This window comes from Chiloscyllium punctatum, chromosome 9, assembly GCF_047496795.1.
Source record: "Chiloscyllium punctatum isolate Juve2018m chromosome 9, sChiPun1.3, whole genome shotgun sequence".
In the NCBI taxonomy this organism is placed as follows: Eukaryota; Metazoa; Chordata; class Chondrichthyes; order Orectolobiformes; family Hemiscylliidae; genus Chiloscyllium; species Chiloscyllium punctatum.
The window spans coordinates 2,411,811-2,437,030 of record NC_092747.1 but is presented as its reverse complement, the minus strand read 5'-3'; the positions used below and the strand labels follow the sequence as shown (position 1 = coordinate 2,437,030).

The 25,220-nt window shown below is 46.5% G+C and overlaps 2 protein-coding genes across 7 annotated transcripts in view; one reads left to right on the top strand and one right to left on the bottom strand.

The window, feature by feature from the left end:
* Window positions 1-22,114, bottom strand: part of cnga4 (cyclic nucleotide gated channel subunit alpha 4) — a 68,973-nt gene extending 46,859 nt beyond the window's left edge. For both annotated transcript variants that reach the window (XM_072576694.1, XM_072576696.1), the window contains exon 1: window positions 20,654-22,114. In XM_072576694.1, the coding sequence (XP_072432795.1) occupies window positions 20,654-20,847 (194 nt within the window). In that variant the 5' untranslated portion in view covers window positions 20,848-22,114. The remainder of the gene's footprint in view (window positions 1-20,653) is intronic.
* Window positions 22,115-22,172: 58 nt separating this feature from the next.
* fhip1b (FHF complex subunit HOOK interacting protein 1B) overlaps window positions 22,173-25,220 on the top strand; it is a 179,838-nt gene continuing 176,790 nt past the window's right edge. For 2 of the 5 annotated variants that reach the window (XR_011961466.1, XM_072576687.1), the window contains exon 1: window positions 22,174-22,257. The gene's annotated coding sequence lies outside the window, so the exon portion shown is untranslated. Of the gene's footprint in view, window positions 22,258-22,363; window positions 22,381-25,220 lie in introns of those variants that run through there. The other 3 variants (XM_072576690.1, XM_072576688.1, XM_072576689.1) reach the window with 3 other exon arrangements.

Here is a 25,220-nt window from a genome sequence, read left to right as displayed (position 1 = left end):
CTTTCTGACCCAGTCTATCCCCATAGATCAGTCCCACAATCCCATAGTCAATATGATATACCTTGGCTGCACTCCTTCCAGACCTCCTTAGATAAAGAGTCCAAACTACATCCAATATTCCAGGTGTGGGCTCACATTTATCCACAATTTGCTGCATCTGCCATTCATTTATCCACTCATTTTGCCTGTCCAAATCACACTGAAGCAATCTTCTCAGAGCTCACCCTTTCACCCAGCTTTGTGTCATCTGCAAACTTAGAGAGATTACACTTAGTTACCCCATCGAGCTAATTATATAGATTTTGATTAAGAATATTTGGCATGGCTTTGTGCATGGGAGATTATGCCTCACAAATTTGTTTGAGATCCTTGACAAAGTGACTAGGAAGGTTGACAAGGGCAGGGCAGTAGATGTAATCTATTTGGATTTCAGTAAGGCCTTTGATAATTCCATATGGGAGGCGGCTCTGGAAGATTAGATTGTAGAATCCAGGGGGACCTGGTAAATTGGATATATAATTGGCTTGATGGTAGGAAGCAGAGAGTCATATAATATAAACAGTCATAGAGTCCTCCAGCACAGAGACAGGTCCTTCGGCCCAATCCACCCACGCTAACCTCATTTCTCTGCACTTGGCCCATATCCTTCTAAATCTTTCCTTTCCATGCATTTGTCCAAATGCCTTTTAAATGTTGTTAATGTACCCGCCTCACTCACTTCCACTGGTAGCTTATTCCATGTGTGTACTACCCTCTGCAAAAACGTTGCCCCTCAGATTCCCTTTTATTCTTTCCCCTCTAATCTTAAACTGATGCCCTCTAGTCCTCGATTTCCCAACCCTGGGAAAAAGACTGAGTGCATTCACCCTCTCCATGCCTCTCATGATTTTGTATACGTCTATAAGTTTCTCCCCTCCGTCTCCTACACTCTAAAGAAAAAAGGTCCTAGGTTGTCCAACCTCTCCTTATAAGTCAGAGGAGTGTGTCCTGGCAACATCCTTGTAAATTTCTCCTGCACTCTTTCCAGTTTAGTAACCTCCTTCCTATAGCAAGGTGATCAAAACTGACACAATACTTCAAGTGCGGCTGTACAACTGCAACATAACTTCCCAACTTCTTTACTTAAAGTCCTGACTGATGAAGGTCAGTGTGCCAAAAGCCTTCTTTACTTCCCTGTCTACCTGTGACTCCACTTTCAGAGAACTGTGCACCTAAGTTCCAAGGTCCCTCTGTCCCACTACACTCCTTAAGGCCCTCCCATTCACCATGAAACTCCTATCTTGATTTGACTTTCCAAATTGCAAGATCTCACACTTATCTATATTAAACTCCATTTGCCATTTCGCAGCCCACGTCCCCAGCTGATCAAGGTCCTGCTGCAATTTCCAATAACCTTCCTCACTGTCCACGAAACCTCCTATTTTAGTGTCATCTGAAAACTTACTAATCATGCCGTGTACATTGTCATCCAAATCATTGATATAGATAACAAACAGCAATGTGCCCAGCACCGACCCTGAAGCACTCCACTAGTCTCAGGCCTCCATTCTGATAAGCATCTTTCAACTTTGACCCTCTGATTCCTACCATCAAGCCAATTATATATCAAATTTGCCAGGTCCCTCTGGATTCTACAATCTAATCTTCCAGAGCAGCCTACCATGTGGAACATTATCAAAGGTCTTACTGAAATCCATATAGACTACATCTATTGCCCTGCCCTTGTCAACCTTCCTAGTCACTTTGTCAAAGAACTCTAACAAATGTGTGAGGCATGATCTCCCACGCACAAAGCCATGCTGACTATTCCTAATCAAACCCGGTCTTTTGAAATGCATGTATATCTTATCTCAGAATCTTCTCAAGTAACTTACCTAACACAATGTTAAGCTTACCGATCTATAGTTCCCAGGTTTTTCTTTGCAGCCTTTCTTGAATAAGGGTACACACTTGCTAGCCTCCAGTCTTCTGGGACCTCACCAATATTGTGAATAGCTGGTGTCCTAGCAATGATCCCTGCAGTACCTCACCAGGGCTGTGTTTGCCAATCAGAAAAAAACTCATTTATTCCTTCTCTTTGTTTCCTCTGCCAATCCATTCTCTATTCACATAAGTACATTAAATCTAACCCATGTGTTTAAATTTACAATTCTTATGTAGGACCTTAATCTAGTACCTTCTGAAAGTCCAAGTTAACAACAGCCACTGTATCCCCTTTATTAATTCTACAAGTTACATTCCCAAAAAATTCCAGTAGATTTGTCAAGTATCATTTTCCTTTTGTAAATTCATGCGGAGTCTGTCTGATGCTGTCACCATTTTCCAAATGCTAAGCCGTTAAATATTTGATAATGGAGTCTAGCATCTTCCCTATGACTCATTTGGACACTGATGACCTTCTTCATCTTTTATACTTTTCATCAGTGGCATCATGAGATTCTCTGGAAATTGCAGTGAGCTGCCAATTGACAGTGATTATTGCTTGTTAAACAGCTTATTAATGCAACAATTCACTTCATTAATATTCAGCCTATCTTATCAAAGTCACCACAAGCTCGTGTTGGGAAAACCCAGCAAGGAAATGAGAATGAGAACCTTGCCATTCAGCTTGCTCCTTGTTCTCCAAGTTGGACACTAGGGCATCACACTCTCGGGTAATGGTCCATTGGCACTGGACATATGCACCCCACAATGTCCACAGACATTGACATCCGACATATGCCAGCTTCTAACAACCTTCATGGCACATCTTCAAAACACTTCTAGGAAGCTTCAATGCTGCAGCTCAGACTGCACTAGCAACTATCATCATTACTCTGCAGCAATGAGGTTCCAATTGGCACAAAGGTATTGCACTGAAACGAGAATATCGAGGGTCAGAATAAGATACAGGATATATGGGAGCCTGAACCCCACAGACTCAGCAAGCACTGGACATGGGAGGCCACACTGATATAGTTAAACTGATAGCTAGGGTTAAAAATTGCACAACACCAGGTTATAGTCCAACAGATTGATTTGGAAGCACTAGCTTTTGGAGTGCTGCTCCTTAATCAGGTGGTTGTGAAAGAGGTGGAGGCAGCAGTTCCCTTAGCAATGTTGAAGTGTTGATGTCGGGAATGAAGTTGGCTGGTGTTGAGAGTGACCTGTGTGTAGTGAGTTCAGTATATACATCGTATTCCCACCCTGTAAAATGGTGCAAGGAGGAGCTGCTGGGAGGTAGTAACAAATATCATCAATCATACAGCTTCTGGAGTTCTGAGTGATCTAGATCCCAATATGCGTGATCCACCGTAGAGCCTGGATCTCTTGGAAGACTGAGGAAGTCTTCTTGAACAAATGCTAGATAGCACTTTAATCTTGAGTAATTTTCCAGATGAAAGAACAGAACACTGCCAGTAATGTGTAACACTCTCACTTTTATGGTGGACCTGAATCTGCTCATCACAGAACCACTTTGAAAGCAGTCACTGTGTGCTCTGGTAATTGTTGGGATAGCAGCTTTTAAGCAGGGAGTTGTGGAACAGATCCTTCAGCAGTAGGTGGTATGGTGAGAGACGGCATTCAGCTGTTGAACAGACCACCTCTGGAAAAATAGGGTGATTTTAGGGGGAAGGAGGAAGAAGGGGCAGACAGAGAAAGGATTCCTCAACCCCAGGCTTCATTCCACATAAACACCGTGAATATTTTCTTATTCAATCTTAATTTCCCTTCATATTTGCAATGATCTGACGCCAATGAAGTTAATATACCTTTTTTCATGATTTTTGGGCTAACTATGTATTTTAGTCTATGGTATACTCTGAATGTACAAAAGAAGTTCATCAGACAGCACCTTCCAAACCCATGACCACTTCCATTTAGAAATAAAAGGGTGGCAGATACATGGAAACACCACCAGCTTCAAATTTCCCTCCAAGCCACTCACCATTCTGACTTAGAAATACTTCTCTGTTCCTTCACTGTCACTGGGTCAAATTCCCGGAATTCTCTAAGGACATTGGGGGTCTACCCACAGCAGATGGATTGCAGTGGTTCAAGAAGGCAGCTCACCAGCAGCTTCTCAAGGGGCAACTAGGGATGGGCAATAAATGCTGGCCCAGCCAATGACTCCCACATGTCATGGATGAATAGAATAAACAATACAGCATGTACAGCAAACTTTGTTTTGACCAGGACCTTATTAACCGACCCTCTTGACAAATCGGCAATACTTACATACCTCAAATACCACAATGTCCGAATATTTATGCTGTAAATAAAGTTTAACAGTGAAGTGTTTACCATCTGCATCATATTTCTATTACTTACTGTGTGTTTTTACATTGATTTTAGGAGGTATGGTGATGCTTTTACAGTGATGTTTTGAGGGATTTTGATGTCTCAGATAAAAAGTGAAAGAACTGCAGATGCTGGAAATCAAAAACAAAAACAGAAATTTTTGGAAAAGCTCAGCAGGTCTGGCAGCATTTTAGGAGAGAAATCAGAGTTAAAATTTCGGGTCCAGTGACCCTTCCTGAGAACAGAGTTGTGAGCTGAACTTTTCCAACAATTTCTGTTGATGTCTTGAAGCTTAACTTGGTCAGGGTTTACGGTGGTTATGCTTTAACTCTTAATTATCTGGAATATTTTTTATCAGCCGGCACACTCCTAGTCCCATAGGTGCCAGTTTGTAAAATGTTTGTTGTAATAAAAACAGGACAATGGGATGATATCCTTTATTACAAGAGGAATTTATGGAAGGCATAATGGTAATATCACTAAGCGAATATTCCAGAACCCCAGGTGATTGCTCTGGGGACACAGGTTCAAATCCTGTTGAGGCAGATGAAACTTAAATTCAATTAATAAATTTGCAATTAAAAAGCTAGCCTAATGATGATCATGTGACCACTGTTGATTTTTGTCGAAAAGTGTGGTGCTGGAAAAGCACAGCAGGTCAGGCACTATCCGAGGAGCAGGAGAATCGACGTTTCGGGCATAAGGTTCATCAGGAATGTTTGATGAAGAGTTTATGCCTGAAACATCGATTCTCCTTCTCCTTGGCTGCTGCCTGACCTGCTGTGCTTTTCCAGCGCTACATTTTTCAACTGTGACCTCCAGCATTTGCAGTCCTCACTTTCTCCATTGTTGATTATTGTAAGAGTTCATCTGGTTCACTCATGTTTTTAAGGAAGGAAATTTGCTGTCCTTATCTAGTCTGGCCCACATGTGACTCCAGACCCACAGCAATGTGATTGACTCTTAACTGGCCCCTGGACAATTAGAACAAAGAACATTACAGCACAGGAACAGGCCGTTCGGCCCTCCAAGCCTGTGCTGATCCATATCCTCTATCTAAAAAAACAAAAATACAAAAAGATAGAGATAGTACAACAATGTCATATCATAATACTATTAATGATAAACTACCTACTATTCTACCAGAACAAACATATCTACTTAAACTCAACTACAATCAAATTAAATAAAAATTAAATTAATCTGAATTCAAATTAGCTTAAATTAAATTATAACACATTTCTTTATTCTATTTAACGCACTATACCTCCAGTAAAGCTCCCACCCCTGGGGGCACCAGTTATTGGACCTGTATTATTTTTTCCTCAGATTCCCCAGCCCAGGCCCCAAGAACGCCTAAATGGATTTCCACAGCTATATCACGGCTCTAACTTAAATTGCCGATACGTTTGCGTCAATATAATTTAGAAAGGGCTGCCGTGTCTTGTAAAACTGCTCTGTTTTGTGGTGCACCATATTTGTGAGGTAGTCTTAGGGGAGGTGCTCCATCACCAGCCTGCGCCACCCCATAAGACCTGGGGGTTTCCCAACGTCCAATTCATTAAAATGTTCTTCCTCGCACAGTGGGTAAGAATATTACACAGTCTCTTCCTGTGTTCTCCCAGAGAGGGCAAATGTTGCAACTCCAGAAGAAAAAATACTGGGTCCAGTTTGACTTCAATTCCCAGGATTTCCTTCAGTATTCCTGGATCTTACAACCTGACCAATAGTAGTATGTGAGAGTGCCTGTACTAATTTTACACTTGGGACACCCTGGAGACGCTCCTCTCTTGAATTTAGCTAGCCTCTCTGGCGCGATGTGAGCCCTGTGTAAAATCTTCATTGCATGGCCTACACTCTGTTATATATTGAGATTTTCTTTACATTTTCCCATATATCTTCCCATGTTTCCATTGAAATATCCTCTCCTAGTTCCTGATTCCAAGTCCCTCAAGGTCTCTCCACATGTTCTAAGACATGTTCTTTCTGTAAATGATACAAAGTACTAACTGAAAAGGCATCCGTGCACTGGAGCACTCTTTTCTCCATGTGTGACTTGTAACACTGAGCCAGGAGTGTGGTCTTCCTCTGTGTATAATCCCTTCTCTGAAAGTACCGGAAAAGGTCCCTATTAGACAATCCGTATTTTTGACTTAGTTGGCTAAATGACATCAAGAGCTCCACCTCAAATAAATCTCCCAAACAAGAGATTCCCTTATTCTCCCATAGCTTAAAGCCGGAGTCTATTGCCCTAGTTTTAAATCCTTGGGCTCCTATCAACGGGGTAAATGGCAAGACCTTATGCCAATTGCCTTTGTCTTGCCTCATTGTCCTCCAAGCTTCCACCATATTTAAAATGATTGGGCTCTTACACTGCTCAGTCACAGATTTCATCTTATCCGTGAATAATAGATTAACTAGGGGACGTCTCAACTACGAGGCTTCAACGTCAAGCCAAATTGACTCCGAATCTCCCCGTACCCAGTCACCTGCACATGCTGACAGGGCGCTTATTTGATATCTCTTCAAGTCTGGAAGGTCTACCCTCCCTTATCCCGAGGGAGCTGTAATTTAGTAAATTTAATTAGGGGGCGCCTGTGACACCAAATAAAGGACCCTAGCCAACCAGTGAGCCTCTGTAACACTCGTCTGGGTAGCAACAATGGGAGCATTCTCATGGGCTACAACAGGCGAGGAAGAACATTCATTTTAATCAGGGCTACTCGGCCCAACCATGATAACAATAAACCCTCCCATTGCTGCAAATCCTGTGTTATCCTCTCCAGTAATTGTACATAGTTAGCTTTATACAGCTGGTGGAAGGCAGGGGTAATAAAAATTCCCAAATATAAAAAAACTTTTTGACGACTATCTAAACAGGAACTGCATTCCATCCTTCAAATCAGGCGCCTCCACTGAGCTCCCCACCGCCCCCCCCCCCCACCGACAAGGCTTCCGATTTTGTGAAGTTGATCTTGTTTCCCGAAAAACTGCCAAATAAATAAAATTTTTGAATCAATTGAGGAACAGACTTGTCTGGATTGGCCAAGCACAAAAGGACTTCATTGGCATACAGGGTGTTCTTATGCACCCCCATTCCCACCCTTGGCGCCAATATTTCAGGGTCCCTCCTGATAGCCTTGGCTAACGGCTCAATTACCGAGGTGAATAACAGTGGTGAAAAAGGACACCCCAGTTGGCTGCCTCTCCCAATATAAAAGTTATCCGACTTAGTGCCATTTGTGATGACTGCCACCTTAGGATCATTATACAACACCATCCCCACCGAGCAAAGGGTCCACCCAGACCAAAGCCTTTTCTGTGTCTAGGGAGACCACCAAACCCGGGATCAATCTTTACTGGCATACCTGCACTATGTTCAGTACCTTCCTGATATTGTTGGAGGAGCTACTGCCCTTGATAAAACCCATATGATCTTCTTTTATAAAATCAGGTAACACCTTTTCTAACCTTAGGGCCAGCACCTTTGCCAGAATTTTAAAGTCTACATTCAACAACAAAATTGGTCTGTATGAAGCACATTCTTCAGGGTCTTCCCCCTTCTTTAAAATGAGGGAGATATTAGCCTCTCATAGGCTGTGTATTATAGCTATACATCCTTATAAAACTCACTCGGGAATCCATCTGGTCCTGGAGCTTTGTCACCCTGGAGATGCTTTGTTGCTTCCTGCACCTCTTGTATCGTCATAGGCGCATTTAACAGGGAGACCTGTTCCGTGTCTATACTGGGGACGTCCAGGTTCTCAAAAAAGGACTGCATTCTCACTGCCATCTTCACCGCCCTCTGACCAGTATAGCTCTGCAAAATATTCCCTAAATCTCACATTAATCTTCTTCAACCCACAGGTAACTGTGCCAGCCTTCTCTCTAACAGACATAATGGATTGGGAAGCATTTTTCTTTCTAGCCAGATATGTCAGGTATCTACCTGGCTTACCTCCAATTTCAGTCTTTGTTTAGCGAAGGAGACCTCTTTTTTTGCCACCTGTGTGTGCAATGAGTCGAGAGCAGCCCGGAGAGCGTGACCCACTGCAACTTGACCAATGAAGGCCTATTATAATATACTCACTCAGCTACCTTCAGCTGGGTCTCCAGCATCTGATGCTGCCCCTCCCTTTGCCTCCTTCTAGTCATTGAATACAAAATGATCAGGCCTCATAAATATGCCTTAGTAGCCTCCCAAAGTATTGCTGGATTACTGGCCGGATCCAAGTTGATATCCCAGAAGACCTGAACTCTCTTCTAATGTACTCAACAAATTTGCTATCCCTTAACAGGAATAGGTCCATGCGCCAGTGCCGTGCAACTATTCGACCACCCTTGATTTTAACATCTAAATCCACTGGCGCATGGTCCGAGACAGTTATATTCCCAATTTTGCAAGTCAATGTTCTGTCCAAGCAAACTGATGGCATAAAGAACATGTCAATTCACATTTGGCACTTGTGTGGGTTGGAATATAAAGTAAAGTCTCTTCCATTCGGGTGGAGATGCCTCCACACATCCACTAATCCCAACCCCTCACACATGTCCACCAACTGTCTAGATTGTGCAGATGTACCTGGCGTGCCCCTTGGCATCCTGTCTACCCTGGGATCCATTAGGCGGTTAAAATCCCCTCCTGTGATCGTGCGGCGCAACACAAGATTAATTAATTTAGCAACTGCATCATTTAGAAATTTAAGAGGGTACTGCTGGGGGACAATAAAGGCGCCATACTCTTCCCCATGTATTAGAGTTTAGATCAGTATGGTGGTGGAAAAGCACAGCAGGTCAGGCAGCATCTAAGGAGCAGGAAAATCGACATTTCGGGCAAAAGCCCTTCATCAGGAATAGAGGCAGGAAGCCTCCAGGGTGGATGGGAGTGGGGGGTGGGGCTAGGGAGAAAGTAGCAAAGAGTACAGTAGGTGAATGGGGTGGAGATGAAGGTGATAGGTCAGAGAGGAGGGTGGAGCGGATAGGTGGGAAGGGAGATTGGCAGGTAGGGACAGGTCATGACGATGGGGCAGAGCTGGAAGATTGGAAATGGGGTAAGGTGGGAGAAGGGAAATGAGAAAACTGGTGAAGTCCACATTGATGCCATGGGGTTGAAGTGTTCCGAGGCAGAAGATGAGGCGTTCTTCCTCCAGGCGCTGGGTGGTGAGGGAGCGGCGGTGAAGGAGGCCCAGGACGTCCATGCCCTCGGCTGAGTGGGAGGAAATGTTGGGCCACAGGGTGGTGTGGTTGATTGGTGCGGGTTTCCCAGAGATGCTCCCTAAAGCGCTCTGCTAGGAGACGTCCAGTCTCTCCAATGTAGAGGGGACCGCATCGGGAGCAACGGATACAATAAATGACATTGGTGGATGTGCAGGTAAAACTTTGATGGATGTGGAAGGCTCCTTTGGGGCCTTGGATGATGGTAAGGGAGAGGGTGTGGGCACAGGTTTTACAATACCTGCGGTGGCAGGGGAAGGTGCCAGGACGGGAGGGTGGTTTGTTGGGGGGCATGGACCTGACCAGGTAGTCGCTGAGGGAACGGTCTTTACGGAAAGCGGAAAGGGGTGGGGAGGGAAATACACCTCTGGTGGTGGGGTCTGTTTGGAGGTGGCGGAAATATTGGTGGATGATGTGGTTAATGTGAAGGTTGGTAGGGTGGAAAGTGAGGACCAGGGGGGTTCTGTCCTTGCTACTATTGGAGGGGTGGGGTTTGAGGACGGAGGTGCGGGATATGGATGAGATGTGTTGGAGGGCATCTTCAACCACGTGGGAAGGAAAATTGCGATCTCTAAAGAAGGAGTGTTCTGTGGTGGAACTGGTCCTTCTGGGAGCAGATATGGCAGAGGTGGAGGAATTGGGAATATGGGATGGCATTTTTGCAGGAGGTAGGGTGGGAAGAGGTGTAATCCAGGTACCTGTGGGAGTCGGTGGGTTTGTAAAAAAATGTCAGTGTCAAGTTGGTCAACATTGATGGAGATGGAGAGGTCCAGGAAGGGGAGGGAGGTGTCAGAGATGGTCCAGGTGAATTTAAGGTCAGGGTGGAATGTGTTGGTGAAGTTGATGAACTGCTCAACCTCCTTGCGGGAGCACGTGGTGGTGCCGATGCAGTTATCAATGTAGCGGAGGAAGAGGTGGGGAGTGGTGCTAGTGTAACTACGGAAGATGGACTGTTCCACGTAGCTAATAAAGATACAGACATAGCTGGGGCTCATACGGGTGCCCATGGCTACCCCTTTGCTCTGGAGGAAGTGGGAGGATTTGAAGGAGAAATTGTTGAGGGTGAGGACCAGTTCAGCCAAACGAATGAGAGTGTTAGTGGAAGGGTACTGTTGGGGACGTTGGGAGAGGAAGAAACTGAGGGCTTGGAGGCCCTGGGTCATGGCGGATGGAGGTGTAGAGGGATTGGATATCCACAGTGAAGATGAGGCATTTGGGGCCGGGGAAACGGAAGTCTTGGAAGAGGTGGAGGGCGTGGGTAGTGTCTCGAACGTATGTGTGGAGTTCCTGGACTAGGGGGGATAGGACAGTATCGAGGTGGGTGGAGATTCAGTAGGGCAGGAGCAGGCTGAGACAATGGGTCGTCTGGGGTGGTCAGGCTTATGGATCTTGGGATATAGGTAGAACCGGGCGGTGCAGGGTTCCCGGACTACGAGGTTGGAAGCTGTGGGTGGGAGATCTCCTGAGGTAATGAGGTTCTGTATGGTTTGGGAGATGATGGTTTGGTGATGGCGGGGGGTAGGGTCATGGTCAAGGGGGCGGTAAGAGGAGGTGTCTTCAAGTTGGCGTCTAGCTTCAGCGGTGTAGAGGTCAATGCACCAAACTACCACTGCACCCTCTTTATTTGCTGGTTTGATGGTGAAGTTGGGATTGGAGCAGAGGGAGTGGAGGGCTGCACGTTGTGAGGGTGAGAGGTTGGAGTGGGAGAGGGGGGTGGATAGGTTGACGCAGTTAATGTCTCAGCGGCAGTTGGAAATGAAGAGATCGAGGGCCGGTAATAGGCCAACGCGGGGTGTCCAGTTGGATGGAGTGTGTTGGAGGCGAGTGAAGGGGTCCTCAGAAGGTGGCGATCTATTAGAGCTTTAAGAATGATGCACCGTCCATGTTCGTCCTTAATTTGCTCAGTTACCTGGATTGGGAAGTTCCTTCTTACCAGTATAGCCACTCTGCTACTCTTGGAGCTAAAGGAGGAGAAGAATACTCTATCAGAACCCCCCTGCTGCAGTTTTAGATGTTCCTTATCAGTTAAAGGTGTCTCCTTCCTAAGGCTTGGCAGCACCTTCTTTCTTTTAATAGGGGAATGGCTCCCTTTTTCATTCCAGGTGCACCACCTGAACGAATCACTAGCCATGGTCATCCAAAAAGGAGGAAGCTTATCTGAGGTGCAGCGAGCGACAGAGATATTAATCTACAAAGTCTAAAAACTACAACTAAAAAACTAACCACTACATTTAATTTAAACAAATACCCAAGTAAACTCCAATTCACTAGAGAATTCCCCCCCTTTGCCCATAGGGGGTAATCCTGGCTCCTTCCAGCTGAGACCACACCCTAGTCCCAGGCAATGCACAGATAAAGAAAACATGTTATTTATATTCTGAGAGTTAAAAATGGACAACCCCCCCTCCCCCCTCCACACCTCTTCTCTATACATTTTATAAAATAATCAGAGGGTTAGATAGGGTGGACAGGGAGAACCTTTTTCCAAGTATGGTGATGGCGAGCACGAGGGGGCATAGCTTTAAATTGAGGGGTGATAGATATAGGACAGATGTCAGAGGTAGGTTCTTTACTTAGAGAGTAGTAAGGGTGTGGAGTGCTTTGCCTGCAATGGTAGTAAATTCGCCAACTTTAAGTACAGTTAAGTCACCATTGGACAAGCATATGGACGTACATGGAATAGTGTAGGTTAGATGGGCTTCAGATTGGTATGACAGATTGGCGCAACATCGAGGGCCGAAGGGCCTGTACTACGCTGTAACGTTCTTGTTCTATCTTTACCACAGATATAACCCCCAATCCAAAAAAAAGGACTGCAGAAAATAACAACCCAGACAATAACTAACCAATTGAAATGATAAATAAATCAGGTTTTACACCAAGGCAGTACAAAAGCTATAAAACTGATAACCACAAAAAGGGAAGAGAGGAGAAAAATGGGGACAGAAAATATAAAGAAAAACTGAACCATTGTCCATAACTGTGCTCCACCAACCCCCCCACTACCATCCCCCCCCACCCCCAACCTGAGTCCTTTATTTCAAAGAGTTCACAAAGTCCTTGGCCTTTTTTTAAGAATAGATTAGATTCCCTACAGTGTGGAAACAGGCCCTTCGGCCCAACCAGTCCACACCGCCCATCCAAAGAATAACCCACCCAGACCCATTTCCCTCTGACTAATACACTAACACTACGGGCAATTTAGCACGGCCAATTCACCTAACCTGCACATCTTTGGAATGTGAGAGGAAACCGGAGCATCCAGAGGAAACCCATGGAGACACTGGGAGAATGTGCAAACTCCACACAGATAGAACATAGAACATAGAACAATACAGCACAGAACAGGCCCTTCAGCCCACGATGTTGTGCCGCACTTCTATCCTAGATTAAGCACCCATCCATGTACCTATCCAAATGCCGCTTAAAGGTCGCCAATGAATCTGACTCTACCACTCCCTCGGGCAGCGCATTCCATGCCCCCACCACTCTCTGGGTAAAGAACCCACCCCTGACATCTCCCCTATACCTTCCACCCTTCACCTTAAATTTATGTCCCCTTGTAACACTCTGTTGTACCCGGGGAAAAAGTTTCTGACTGTCTACTCTATATATTCCTCTGATCTTCTTATAAACCTCTATCAAGTCACCCCTCATCCTTCGCCGTTCCAACGAGAAAAGGTCGAGAACTCTCAACCTATCCTCGTACGACCTACTCTCCATTCCAGGCAACATCCTGGTAAATCTTCTCTGCACCCTCTCCAAAGCTTCCACATCTTTCCTAAAGTGAGGCGACCAGAACTGCACACAGTACTCCAAATGTGGCCTAACCAAAGTCCTGTACAGCTGCAACATCACCTCACGACTCTTGAATTCAATCCCTCTGCTAATGAACGATAATACTCCATAGGCCTTCTTACAAACTCTATCCACCTGAGTGGCAACCTTCAAAGATCTATGTACATAGACCCCAAGATCCCTCTGTTCCTCCACCTGACCAAGAACCCTACCATTAACCCTGTATTCCGCATTCTTATTTGTTCTTCCAAAATGGACAACCTCACACTTGGCAGGGTTGAACTCCATCTGCCACTCCTCAGCCCAGCTCTGCATCATATCTAAGTCCCTCTGCAGCCGACAACAGCCCTCCTCACTGTCCACAACTCCACCTATCTTTGTATCATCTGCAAATTTACTGACCCACCCTTCGACTCCCTCATCTAAGTCATTAATAAATTAATAAAGATGGTCGCCCGAGGTTGGAATCGAATGTCTATAGTCAAATCGAATGTATATAATCGTATGTATATAATCAAAATTATATACCGTCCCTCTGTGAGCGAAATGCAACACCACTGGATATCTCAAGGAATATTGAATATTCAGACCCTTAATTTTCTCTTCATCAAATGCCTTTCTCTTCTTAACTTTGGCTCCTGAGAAGTCTTGAAAAAAACATTATTCTTGAGCCTTTGTATGTTAAAGCTTGTGGATCTCTTCCCAGTCTTCTTGCTATTTCAGTCACTAACTGTTTTTCTTTAAAATGCTGGAGTTGCACTCGGACCGGGCGGGGATGTGGGTCTGAGCTGGACCTGCGCATTGCAATCCGGTGGGCCGGCTCCACACTCACCAGGCCCGACTCCAACTCCAACCCCAGGAACTTCGGGAGACACTTCTCCAGGAATCCAACAAGGTCCCCGCCTTCCTCACGCTCCTGGAGACCCACGAGCTGTGAATTTTTTCTTCTACTTTTGTGTGCCAGGTTGTCTACTTGTCCCTGAAGTACCTGAACCTGGTCTTCCAGTGTTCGGATCCTTCCTCCCGAGACTTCCGTCACAGTCTCCGATGCAGCAGTCGTCTGCTCCACTGCCTCTACTCTTCACTCCAGTGTTTGAATCTTCTGCTCATGTTTTTTTAGCATGGCAGATATCAGCTCCATCGCTGCTTCAATCTTTTCTCGGAGTGTGGCAAACTCAGAGAGTAAATGCTGCTGCCCCATTAAATCCAAAGGGGGCACCCCGGGCTTTTAAGCAATGGCTACAGGCACCTCCGACACAGTTGGGGATGCCCTGCTTGATGTACTCTTTTCACCCCTTTTCCTTTATTTGCCTTCATCCTGATCTTAGAGCTGTTAAACCACAATTTTAGCAGCTCCAGGTGTTCCGTAACTTTATATTATTGATGTTTGTCCTGGGGTGGTTAACGGTGGTGGGGGGGGCTAAAGGTCCACTTTGCCAGGGGGTATGGCACAGAGCCCTGCCCAGCAACCCACTCAGACCACCGCCATCTTGGATCTCCAGGACTTTTCCATTTACTGTACAGTTCACTCTGGAATTGCAACTTCCAAAGTGCATCACCTCACATTTGTCCAGATTGAACTCCATCTGCCATTTCTCTGCCCAACTCTCCAGTCTATCTATATTCTGTTGTATTCTCTGACAGTCCCCTTCACTATCTGCTACTCGACCAACCTTAGTGTCATCTGTAAACTTGCTATTGAGGCAGGTCTATACCTTCCTCCAAATTATTTATTTATACCATAAACAACTGTGGTCCCTGCATGGATCCCTGTGGGTCGCCAGTGGTCACAGGTTTCCATTTTGAGAAGCTCCCTTTCTCTTTGACTCTCTGTCTCCTGTTGCCCAACAAGTTCTCTACCCATTTAGTGAGAACACCCAGGACTTCACCTTCTTCATCAGCCTACCATGGGGAACCTTATCAAATGCCTTACTAAAGTCTATGTAGGTGCATCTACATCCCTTCCCTCATCAATCAACTTTGTCACCTCTTCAAAAAAATTCTATTAGATTTGTAATTAATGACCTTCCCTGCTCAAAACCATGCTGCCTATCACTGATAAGCCCATTTCCTTCCAAGTGGGTAAATATCCTATCCCTTAGTAACTTTTGCAGTATCTTCCGTACCACTGATGTCAAGCTCATAGGTCTGTAATTACCTGGATTATCCCTGCTACTCTTCTTCGACAAGGGGACAACGTTAGCCATTCTCCAGACCTCTGGGACCTCCCCCATGTTCAAGGATGCTTCAAAGATATTTGCTATTTCCTCTTTCTCTTCCCACAGTAACCTGGGATAGATTCCATCCGGGCCTGGGAACTTGTTCACCTTAATACCTTTTAGAATACACAACACTTCCTCCCTCCTTATGCCAACTTACCCTAGAGTAATCAAACAGCTATCCCTAACCTCAACATCTGTTATGTCCCTCTCCTTGGTGAATACCGACGCAAAGTACTCATTAAGAGTCTCATCCATTTTCTCTGACTCCACACATATCTTTCCTCCTTTGTCCTTGAGTGGGTCAACCCTTTCCCTAACTACCCTCTTGCTCCTTATATATGAATAAAAGGCTTTGGGGTTTTCTTTAAACCTGTTCACTCAGGATATCTCATGACTCCTTTTAGCCCTCTTAATTCCTCATTTCAGATTGCATCCCGATATTCTTCCAAAGCTTCAGTCACCTAGGCCTTATGTATGCTTCCTTAGCTAAGGATAGGCAATAAATGCTAGCCTAGACAGCAATGTCCACATCCCACAAACAAATAAAGAAAATTGATCATAAAAGATTTTATGTTTCAGTTATACAGTGCATTAGAGAAGAAAGTCCTTCTCATCTCAGTTGTAAATTGGTGCCCCTTTATTCTAGACACACCCATGAGGGGAACATCCTCTCAGTATTTATCCTGTCAATCCCCTTAAGAATCTTATTTGTTTCAATGAGATCGCCTCTCATTCTTCTAAACCCCAGTGAGTAGAATCCCAACCTCTTTAGCCTTTGCTCCGAAGACAATCCCTCCATACCAGGGATCATCCTAGTGAACTTTCTTTGAACTGCCTCCAATGAAATAGAGTCATTGAGTCATAGAGATCTACAGCACGGAAACAGACCCTTCAGTCCAACTCATCCACGCCAACCAGATATCCTAAATTAATCTAGTCCCAACTGGCAGCACTTGGCCCAAATCCCTCTCATCCCTGCCTATTCATATACTCATCCAGATGCCTTTTAAATGTTGTCATTGTACCAGCCTCGACCACTTCCTCTGGCAGCTCATTCCATACATACACCACCCTCTGCATGAAAACGCAGTCCCCAGGACCCTTTTAAATCTTTCCCCTCTCACTTTAAACCTATACCCTCTAGTTTTGGATTCCCCCATTCCAGGGAAAAGGATCTTGGCTATTTACTCTATCTATGCCTCTCATGATTTTATAGACCTCTGTAAGGTCACCCCCCAGCCTCCAACGCTCCAGGGAAAACAGCCCCAGCCTATCCAGCCTCTCCCTATAGTGCAAACCCTCCAACCCTGGCAACATTCTTGTAAATCTTTTCTGAACCTTTTCAAGTTTCACAATATCCTTCCTGTAGCAGGGAGACCAGAATTGAATGCAGTATTCCAAAAGCGGCCTATTTCTTGTAGATGGTCAAAAATGAGTGGCTGTGTCTCTCTCTCTATCTGTGCGTGTATGTGTGTCACAGTGTACATCACTGAGAGAAATAGAGTTTGTAGCCCGGGTGACGAGTTTTTGTGTCTCTGTGCGTGAGAAAGTGAGAGGGAGTGTGTATGTTACTGAGTAATATCTACTTGGCCAGGTGTAGATCTGTGTGTGGATGTCACAGTGCACATCACTGAGTGACATGTTTCCACCTGTGTGCTTGTGTGTGAGGGACATGTGTTCAACAGTGTGTTTGTATAGTGTGGATGACAGTCTTTCTGTGTGTTTGAGCATGTGTGTGTGAGAAACAGTGTACTTCAAACAGAGAGAGACAGTGTGTGTGTAATTGTGTGTCTGTAAGTGAGAGAGATAGTGTACATCAAAAAGAGTACGTGTGAGAGCTCGAAAGATAGTGTACATCAAAGAGAGTGTGTGCGTGAGAGAGAGTGTACATCAGACAGAGTGTGTGTATGTTGAATTAGAAAGACAGTGTACCTCAGAGAGAGTTTGTGTGAGTGAGACAGACAGTGTATGTCAGACAGAGTGTGTGATTATGAATGAGAGAGAGAGGGAGAAAGACAGCGTACATTAGAGCGAGTGTGTGAGTGGGGATCTGTGCCTTGTTCTTGTTGTATTGTCAGAGCTGCTTATCTGAGCAAGTGGCTGCATCTGGACACAGACTGCATTTCCAGTTTGATGCAGAGGGAAGCTCCCTCCTTAAGTAAGGGAACCAAAATGGCTCACCAGCACATTGTACAGTCGTAGGAAGACTTCCCTACTCTTATAATCTAAACAGCCTTGAAATAAGGGCCAACAGTCCATGAGCTTTCCTGATTACCTGCTGTATTCATGTACTAGCTTTCTGTGTTGTGTACGAGTACCCCCAAGTCCCTTTGTATAGCAGCTTCCTGCAGTGTTTAACCATTTAAATAATATTCTGTTCTTCTGTTCTCCCTTCCAAAATGAACAACTTCATGTTTTTCCATATTATACTCCATTTGCCAACAGTCTGCCCACTTACTCAACCAATCAATATCCCTTTGTTAACTCTTGCTATTTGCCTTTCCACATGTTTTTGTGTTCTTTGTAAATTCAGCCACAGTATATTCACTTTCTTCCACCAAATCATTAATGTATATTGTAAACAGTTGCGGCCTCAGCACTGATCCCTGTGGAATTCCACTGGTTATAGATCGCCAACCTGAAAAAGAACTCCTTATCCCCACTCACTGTTTCCTGCCCATGAGCCAATTCTCTAACTATGCCAATACCACCATCAACATGGGATATTAGCTTATGACTTAAGTGAGGTACCTTGGGCTTCAGCTACACAATTCTTTGAAAGGTGTGTCAAGTTTGGCGGGATGGTAAAGATGCAGTTTGCCTTCATTGCCTTCACTGAGCATAGGAGTTAGGACGCCATGACCAGGGCCTCCAAGCCCTCCGTTTTTTCCTCTCCAGATGTTCCCAACAGTACCCTTCCACCGACACTCTCATTCGTTTGGCAGAACTGGTCCTCACCCTTAACAGTTTCTCCTTTGAATCCTCCCACTTCCTCCAGACCAAAAGGGTAGCCATGGACACACGTATGGGCCCCAGCTATGCCTGTCTCTTTGTTGGCTATGTAGAGCAGTTGATCTTCCATAATTACACTGGCACCACTCCCCACCTCTTCCTCCGTTACATTGATGACTGCATTGGCGCTACCTCGTGCTCTCGTGAGGAGGTTGAGCAATTCATCAACTTCACCAACACATTCCACCCTGACCTTAAATTTATCTGGACCATCTCTGACACCTCCCTCCCCTTCCTGGACCTCTCCATCTCCATTAATGACGACCGACTTGACACTGACATTTTTACAAACCCACCGACTCCCACAGCTACCTGGATTACACCTCTTCCCACCGTACCTCTTGCAAAAATGCCATCCCATATTCCCAATACCTCCGCCTCTGCCAGATCTGCTCCCAGGAGGACCAGTTCCACCACAGAACACACCAGATGGCCTCCTTCTTTAGAGACCGCAATTTCCCTTCCCATGTGGTTAAAGATGCCCTCTAACGTATCTCGTCCACATCCCGCACCTCCGCCCTCAGACCCCACCCCTCCAACCGTAACAAGGACAGAACGCCCCTGGTGCTCACCTTCACCCTACCAACCTTCGCATAAACCAAATCATCCGCCGACATTTCTGCCACCTCCAAAAAGACCCCACCACCAGGGATATATTTCCTTCCCCACCCCTTTCTGCCTTCCGCAAAGAACGTTCCCTCCGTGACTACCTGGTCAGGTCCACGCCCCCCTACAACCCACCTCCCATCCTGGCACTTTCCCCGTCCACCGCAGGAACTGTAAAACCTGCGCCCACATCTCCTCCCTCACCTCTATCCAAGGCCCTAAAGGGGCCTTCCACATCCATCAAAGTTTTATTTGCACACCACTAATATCATTTATTGTATCCGTTGCTCCCGATGCGGTCTCCCCTACATTGGGGAGACTGGGCGCCTCCGAGCAGAGCGCTTTAGGGAACATCTCCGAGACACCCGCACCAATCAACCACACCGCCCCGTGGCCCAACATTTCAACTCCCCCTCCCACTCTGCCGAGGACATGGAGGTCCTGGGCCTCCTTCACCGCCGCTCCCTCACCACCAGATGCCTGGAGGAAGAACGCCTCATCTTCCGCCTCGGAACACTTCAACCCCAGGGCATCAATGTGAACTTCAACAGTTTCCTTATTTCCCCTTCCCCCACCTCACCCTAGTTCCAAACTTCCAGCTCAGCACTGTCCCCATGACCTGTCCAGACTTGTCCTACCTGCCTATCTCCTTTTCCACCTATCCACTCCACCCTCTCCTCCCTGACCTATCACCTTCATCCCCTCCCCCACTCACCTATTGTACTCTATGCCACTTTCTTCCCACCCCACCCTCCTCTAGCTTAACTCTCCACCCTTCAGACTCACTGCCTTTATTCCTCATGAAGGGCTTTTGCCCGAAACGTCGATTTCGAAGCTCCTTGGATGCTGCCTGAACTGCTGTACTCTTCCAGCACCACTAATCCAGAAATAGGAGTTAGGGCATCATATTGCAGTTCTACAGGATGTTGGTGAGGCCACTTTTTGGAGTATAGTGTACAGTTCTGGTCACCCTGCTATAGGAAGGATATTATTAAATTGGAGAATTGCAGAAAAGATATACCAGGATATTGCCTGGACTGGAAGCTGGGTAGACTGGGGCACTTTTCACTGGTGTGTAGGAGGTTTAGGGGTGAACTTATAGACGGTTATGAAATCATGAAGGGCACAGATAAGGGGAATAGCAAAGGTCTTTTCCCAGGGTGTGAAAGTTCAAAACTAAAGGGCATAATTTAGGGCGAGAGGAGAAAGATTTGAAATGGACCTGAGGAGCAACTTACAGAGTGTGGTTCGTATGTGGAATGAGCTGCCAGAGAAGTGGCAGATGCAGATACAGTTAAAACATTTAAAAGACATTTGTTAAGATACATGAATACAAAAAGCTATAGAGGGATATAGGTCAAACACAGGCAAATAGGACTAGTTTAGTTTGGGGAAACTTGGTCTGCATGGACATGTTTGACTGAAGGGTGTATTTCTTGCTGTATGATTCTGTGTTCTCCATTACTTCCTTAATAACTGATTCAATTCTATTCCAACATTACATGTTAGGCTATAGTTACCTGCTTTTTGCTTCCCTCTCTTTTTGAATTGGGATGTCACATTGGCAGTGTCGAATCCTCTGGTACTTCTCCAGAATCCAATGGTTTTTTTGGAAATTCACAACGAATGCATTCACTATCTCTGTAGCTACCTCCATGCCTGAGCAATCCATCCTGAGCCAACAGGATCCAGTCAGGGCTATTAAAATCACCATTGGACTTCAGGCCAGTGAAATCCACTCCAGCTTAGTAGGACCAGTGCTGTCCTTTTGACCGTTGAGGTGCACTCTGTCCAATGGGGATCCAATGATGGGGATCCATCATTGCTTCAGTTTGGTACACTGAGATTGATTGCAGCTTGTTGGGATCATTATTTATTTCCAGGTCAATGTGATCAACCCTGAGTGAGTGAAGTCCATCCCAGCCTTTTGGAGACAGCATGGATCAGTAAAATCATTGCTGCATCTGGGGCAGTGAAATTAGAAACCAATGTGGACTGTGGTGAGACCCAATCTAAGGCAGGGAATGCACTCTTATTTGGATCCACTCAGGGTTGATGGGTTTCATACTATGGCAGTTGGAATAGTTCAGACTCGCTACCACAGCCGCATCTCCTTCTTCAGTCTCTACAAGGATTTCAGTCTATGCCAGTTGGATCCAGACTGAATACGGGGTCTACTGCGTCAGTATGAGGAACTGTCTATAGGATATATTGTGATGCACTCTGGGTCATTGAGATCTACTGTGTCACAGTGATCCATTACATGTTGATAGAAGACACTAGCCACCTGTACGATTCAATTAGTCATTGGGATCCACTGTCTCAGGTGGAACTAGTTGGTCAATTGGAAATCCCTGGTGTCAGTTGGATTCTTTCTAGGTGGATGGATCGATGGGATTCACTGAGGGACAGTTAGATCCACTGTCCACTCGATCACTATGTCAGATGGCATTAGTCTATTTCAGTGGACCCAATCGGTTTGCAGCTGATCCACTGGATATCTGGACCATCCACTCCGTTATCTGAGCGATCCAGTCCCTGTCAGGCGCGATCAACTCAGGGCAGGGGACCATCTCCATGTCTGGGTGATCCACTGGGTCCCACAGAGATCCACTCGCTGTCAGACCCCGCTCAACCACAACACGTTGGGGCGGCCCAAACATTCGCGGAGGATCCTGCCACCGTCCCGGGGGGAGAGGGATCGAGTCCCGGGGGGAGAGGGACCGAGTCCCGGGGGGAGAGGGACCGAGTCCCGGGGAGAGGGACCGAGTCCCGGGGAGAGGGATCGAGTCCCGGGGGGAGAGGGACCGAGTCCCGGGGGGAGAGGGACCGAGTCCCGGGGAGAGGGATCGAGTCCCGGGGAGAGAGGGACCGAGTCCCGGGGAGAGGGACCGAGTCCCGGGGAGAGGGATCGAGTCCCGGGGGGAGAGGGACCGAGTCCCGGGGAGAGGGACCGAGTCCCGGGCAGCGAGCGATCCAGCGGCGGGCGATCGGTTGCCATGACAACGGCGCGGCCGCGGTGTGCGTGCTGCGTGATGACGTCAGGGGAGGCGAATGGCGGCGCGGCCGAAGGAATAAATACCCCGTGACTGAGGGCAAATACCCCCCTGACCCCGGGGGAGAGGTGAGTGAGGGAGTAAATACCCCGTGACTGAGGGCAAATACCCCCCTGACCCTGGGGGAGAGGTGAGTGAGGGAGTAAATACCCCGTGACTGAGGGCAAATACCCCCTGACCCTGGGGGAGAGGTGAGTGAGGGAGTAAATACCCCGTCACTGAGGGCAAATACCCCCATGTCCCTGGGGAGAGGTGAGTGAGGGAGTAAATACCCTGTCACTGAGGGCAAATACCCCCCTGACCCTGGGGGAGAGGTGAGTGAGGGACTAAATACCCTGTCACTGAGGGCAAATACCTCCCTGATCCCAGGGGGAGAGGTGAGTGAGGGAGTAAATACCCCATCACTGAGGGCAAATACCTCCCTGATCCCAGGGGGAGAGGTGAGTGAGGGAGTAAATACCCCATCACTGAGGGCAAATACCCCCCTGACCCTGGGGGAGAGGTGAGTGAGGGACTAAATACCCTGTCACTGAGGGCAAATACCTCCCTGATCCCAGGGGGAGAGGTGAGTGAGGGAGTAAATACCCCATCACTGAGGGCAAATACCCCCCTGACCCGGGAGAGTGGTGAGTGAGGGAGTAAATACCCCATCACTGAGGGCAAATACCTCCCTGACCCAGGGGGAGAGGTGAGTGAGGGACTAAATACCCCGTCACTGAGGGCAAATACCTCCCTGATCCCAGGGGGAGAGGTGAGTGAGGGAGTAAATACCCCATCACTGAGGGCAAATACCTCCCTGACCCTGGGGGAGAGGTGAGTGAGGGACTAAATACCCTGTCACTGAGGGCAAATACCTCCCTGACCCTGGGGGAGAGGTGAGTGAGGGACTAAATACCCTGTCACTGAGGGCAAATACCCACCTGACCCCGGGGGGAGAGGTGAGTGAGGGACTAAATACCCCATCACTGAGGGCAAATACCTCCCTGACCCAGGGGGAGAGGTGAGTGAGGGACTAAATACCCCGTCACTGAGGGCAAATACCTCCCTGACCCAGGGGGAGAGGTGAGTGAGGGACTAAATACCCCGTCACTGAGGGCAAATACCTCCCTGACCCAGGGGGAGAGGTGAACGAAAGTGAAAATATCCCATCACTCCGGGCGAATATCCTCCTCACCCTGGGCAAGGGAGAGACACAGATTCCTCCCCCCACCCCCCGACTCCCCCACTGAGGGAGGGTGGTGAGTGTCTGTGAGTGCCCCAGCACCAAGAGAAAATGCCCTTTCACAGAGGAAGGAATGCAGGATAAATCCCTGAACGCACATAACAGAGTCAGGGGCAGAATAGGCCATTCAGCCCATCAAGTCTGTTCCCCCATTCAATCATGACGATGTGTTTCCCAACATCATTCTCCTGCATTCTCCCCTTTATCTAAATCGCCTTGCTAATCGAAAACCTGTCTACCTCTGTCTTAAATACACTCAGTGACTTAGCTTCCACAGCTCCTTGCAGTAATGAGTTCCAGAGTCCCCACCCTCTGACTGAAGAAATTCTTTTTCTTCTCAGTTCTCAAGTCCCTTCACTCTGATGCTGTGCCTTTGGGTCCTAGTGTCTCCTACTTGTGGATATGTCCCTCCTCATCCATTCTATCCAGGCCTCACAGTATTCTGCAAGTTTAAATCAGATCCCATTCCCTCAACCTTCTCACCTCCATTGTATACACAGTCCTCAACCGCTCCTCAAATGACAAGGGAGAGAGGATCACTGAGAGAGAGAGAAAGAGAGAAATACCCCAACCTTACTGAGAGGAGGAGACACATAACCCCCAACAACTTGGGGAGGGAGGTGGGTGAGTGAGGGATTTACAGAGATATTTCAAGTATTCATCTAAATATCTTTAAAAGTTGTGTAGTGTAGATTCTGTAGTGTGTTGAAAAGGTAAGGATTTTCTGTTCTTTTTATTTTATTGTGTGATTGGTTAAAGAAAACTTGCCTTTTCTTTTTCGTAACTTTAGTCTCAATTTAGATAAAGCTGAAGATTAAAAATGGCATGAGATCTCAGACTCGTGTTATGCTGAACTTGCTCAATGTGGGAGCTCAGAGACACAGTTGAAGTGCAAGAAGTGTATCCAGTTGCAGCTCTTGTTAGACCGCATGACGGCTCTGGAGCTGCAGATGCTGAGGGGGTCATGGATAACTTGTTTAGTGAATTGGTCACACTGCAGATTAGGATTGCTGAGGGAGATAGGGAATGGGTGACCAAAAGCCAGAGAAAGAGCAGGAAGGCAGTGCAGGTGTCCCCTGTGGTCATCTCCCTCCAAAGCTGGTATACCCTATTGGATACTGTGGTTAGAGAGGTTATCACAACTCTGCTGAAGGAGGGCACTATGGAAGACTCGAGCAGTGAGGCAATATGGGCAGAGCTCAGAAATAGGAAGGCAGTGGTAACAGTGTTAGACTGTACTACAGGCCTCCCAACAGCGAACGTGAGATAGAGGTACAAATATGTAGAGCGTTCACAGAAAGATATAGGAGCAACAGGGTGGTGGTGATAAGAGATTTTTAATTTTCACAATATTGACTGGGATTCACTTAATGTTAGAGGGCTCGATGGAGCAGAATTTGTAAGGAGCAGTCACGAGGGTTTTCTAGAGCAGAATGTAAATAGTCCAACTCAGGAAGGGGCCATACTCTACCTGGTGTTGGGAAATGAGCCCAGACAGATGGTTGATGTTTCAGAAGGGGATTACTTTGGGAATAGTGATCACAATTCCATAAATTTTTAGAATACTCATGGACAAAGATGAGAGTGGTCCTAAAGAAAGAGTGCTAAATAGGGGGAAGGCCAACTCTACCAAAATTTGGTAGGAGCTGGGGAAAGTGGATTAGGATCAGTTATTTGAAGGGAAATCCACATTTGATATGTGGGAGGCTTTTAAAGAGGGGTTCAGGAGAGATATGAAAATGAGGGATAGAAATGGCAAGGTTAGGGAACCATGGGTGACAGTGAAATTGTGAGACTAAGAGGAAAAAG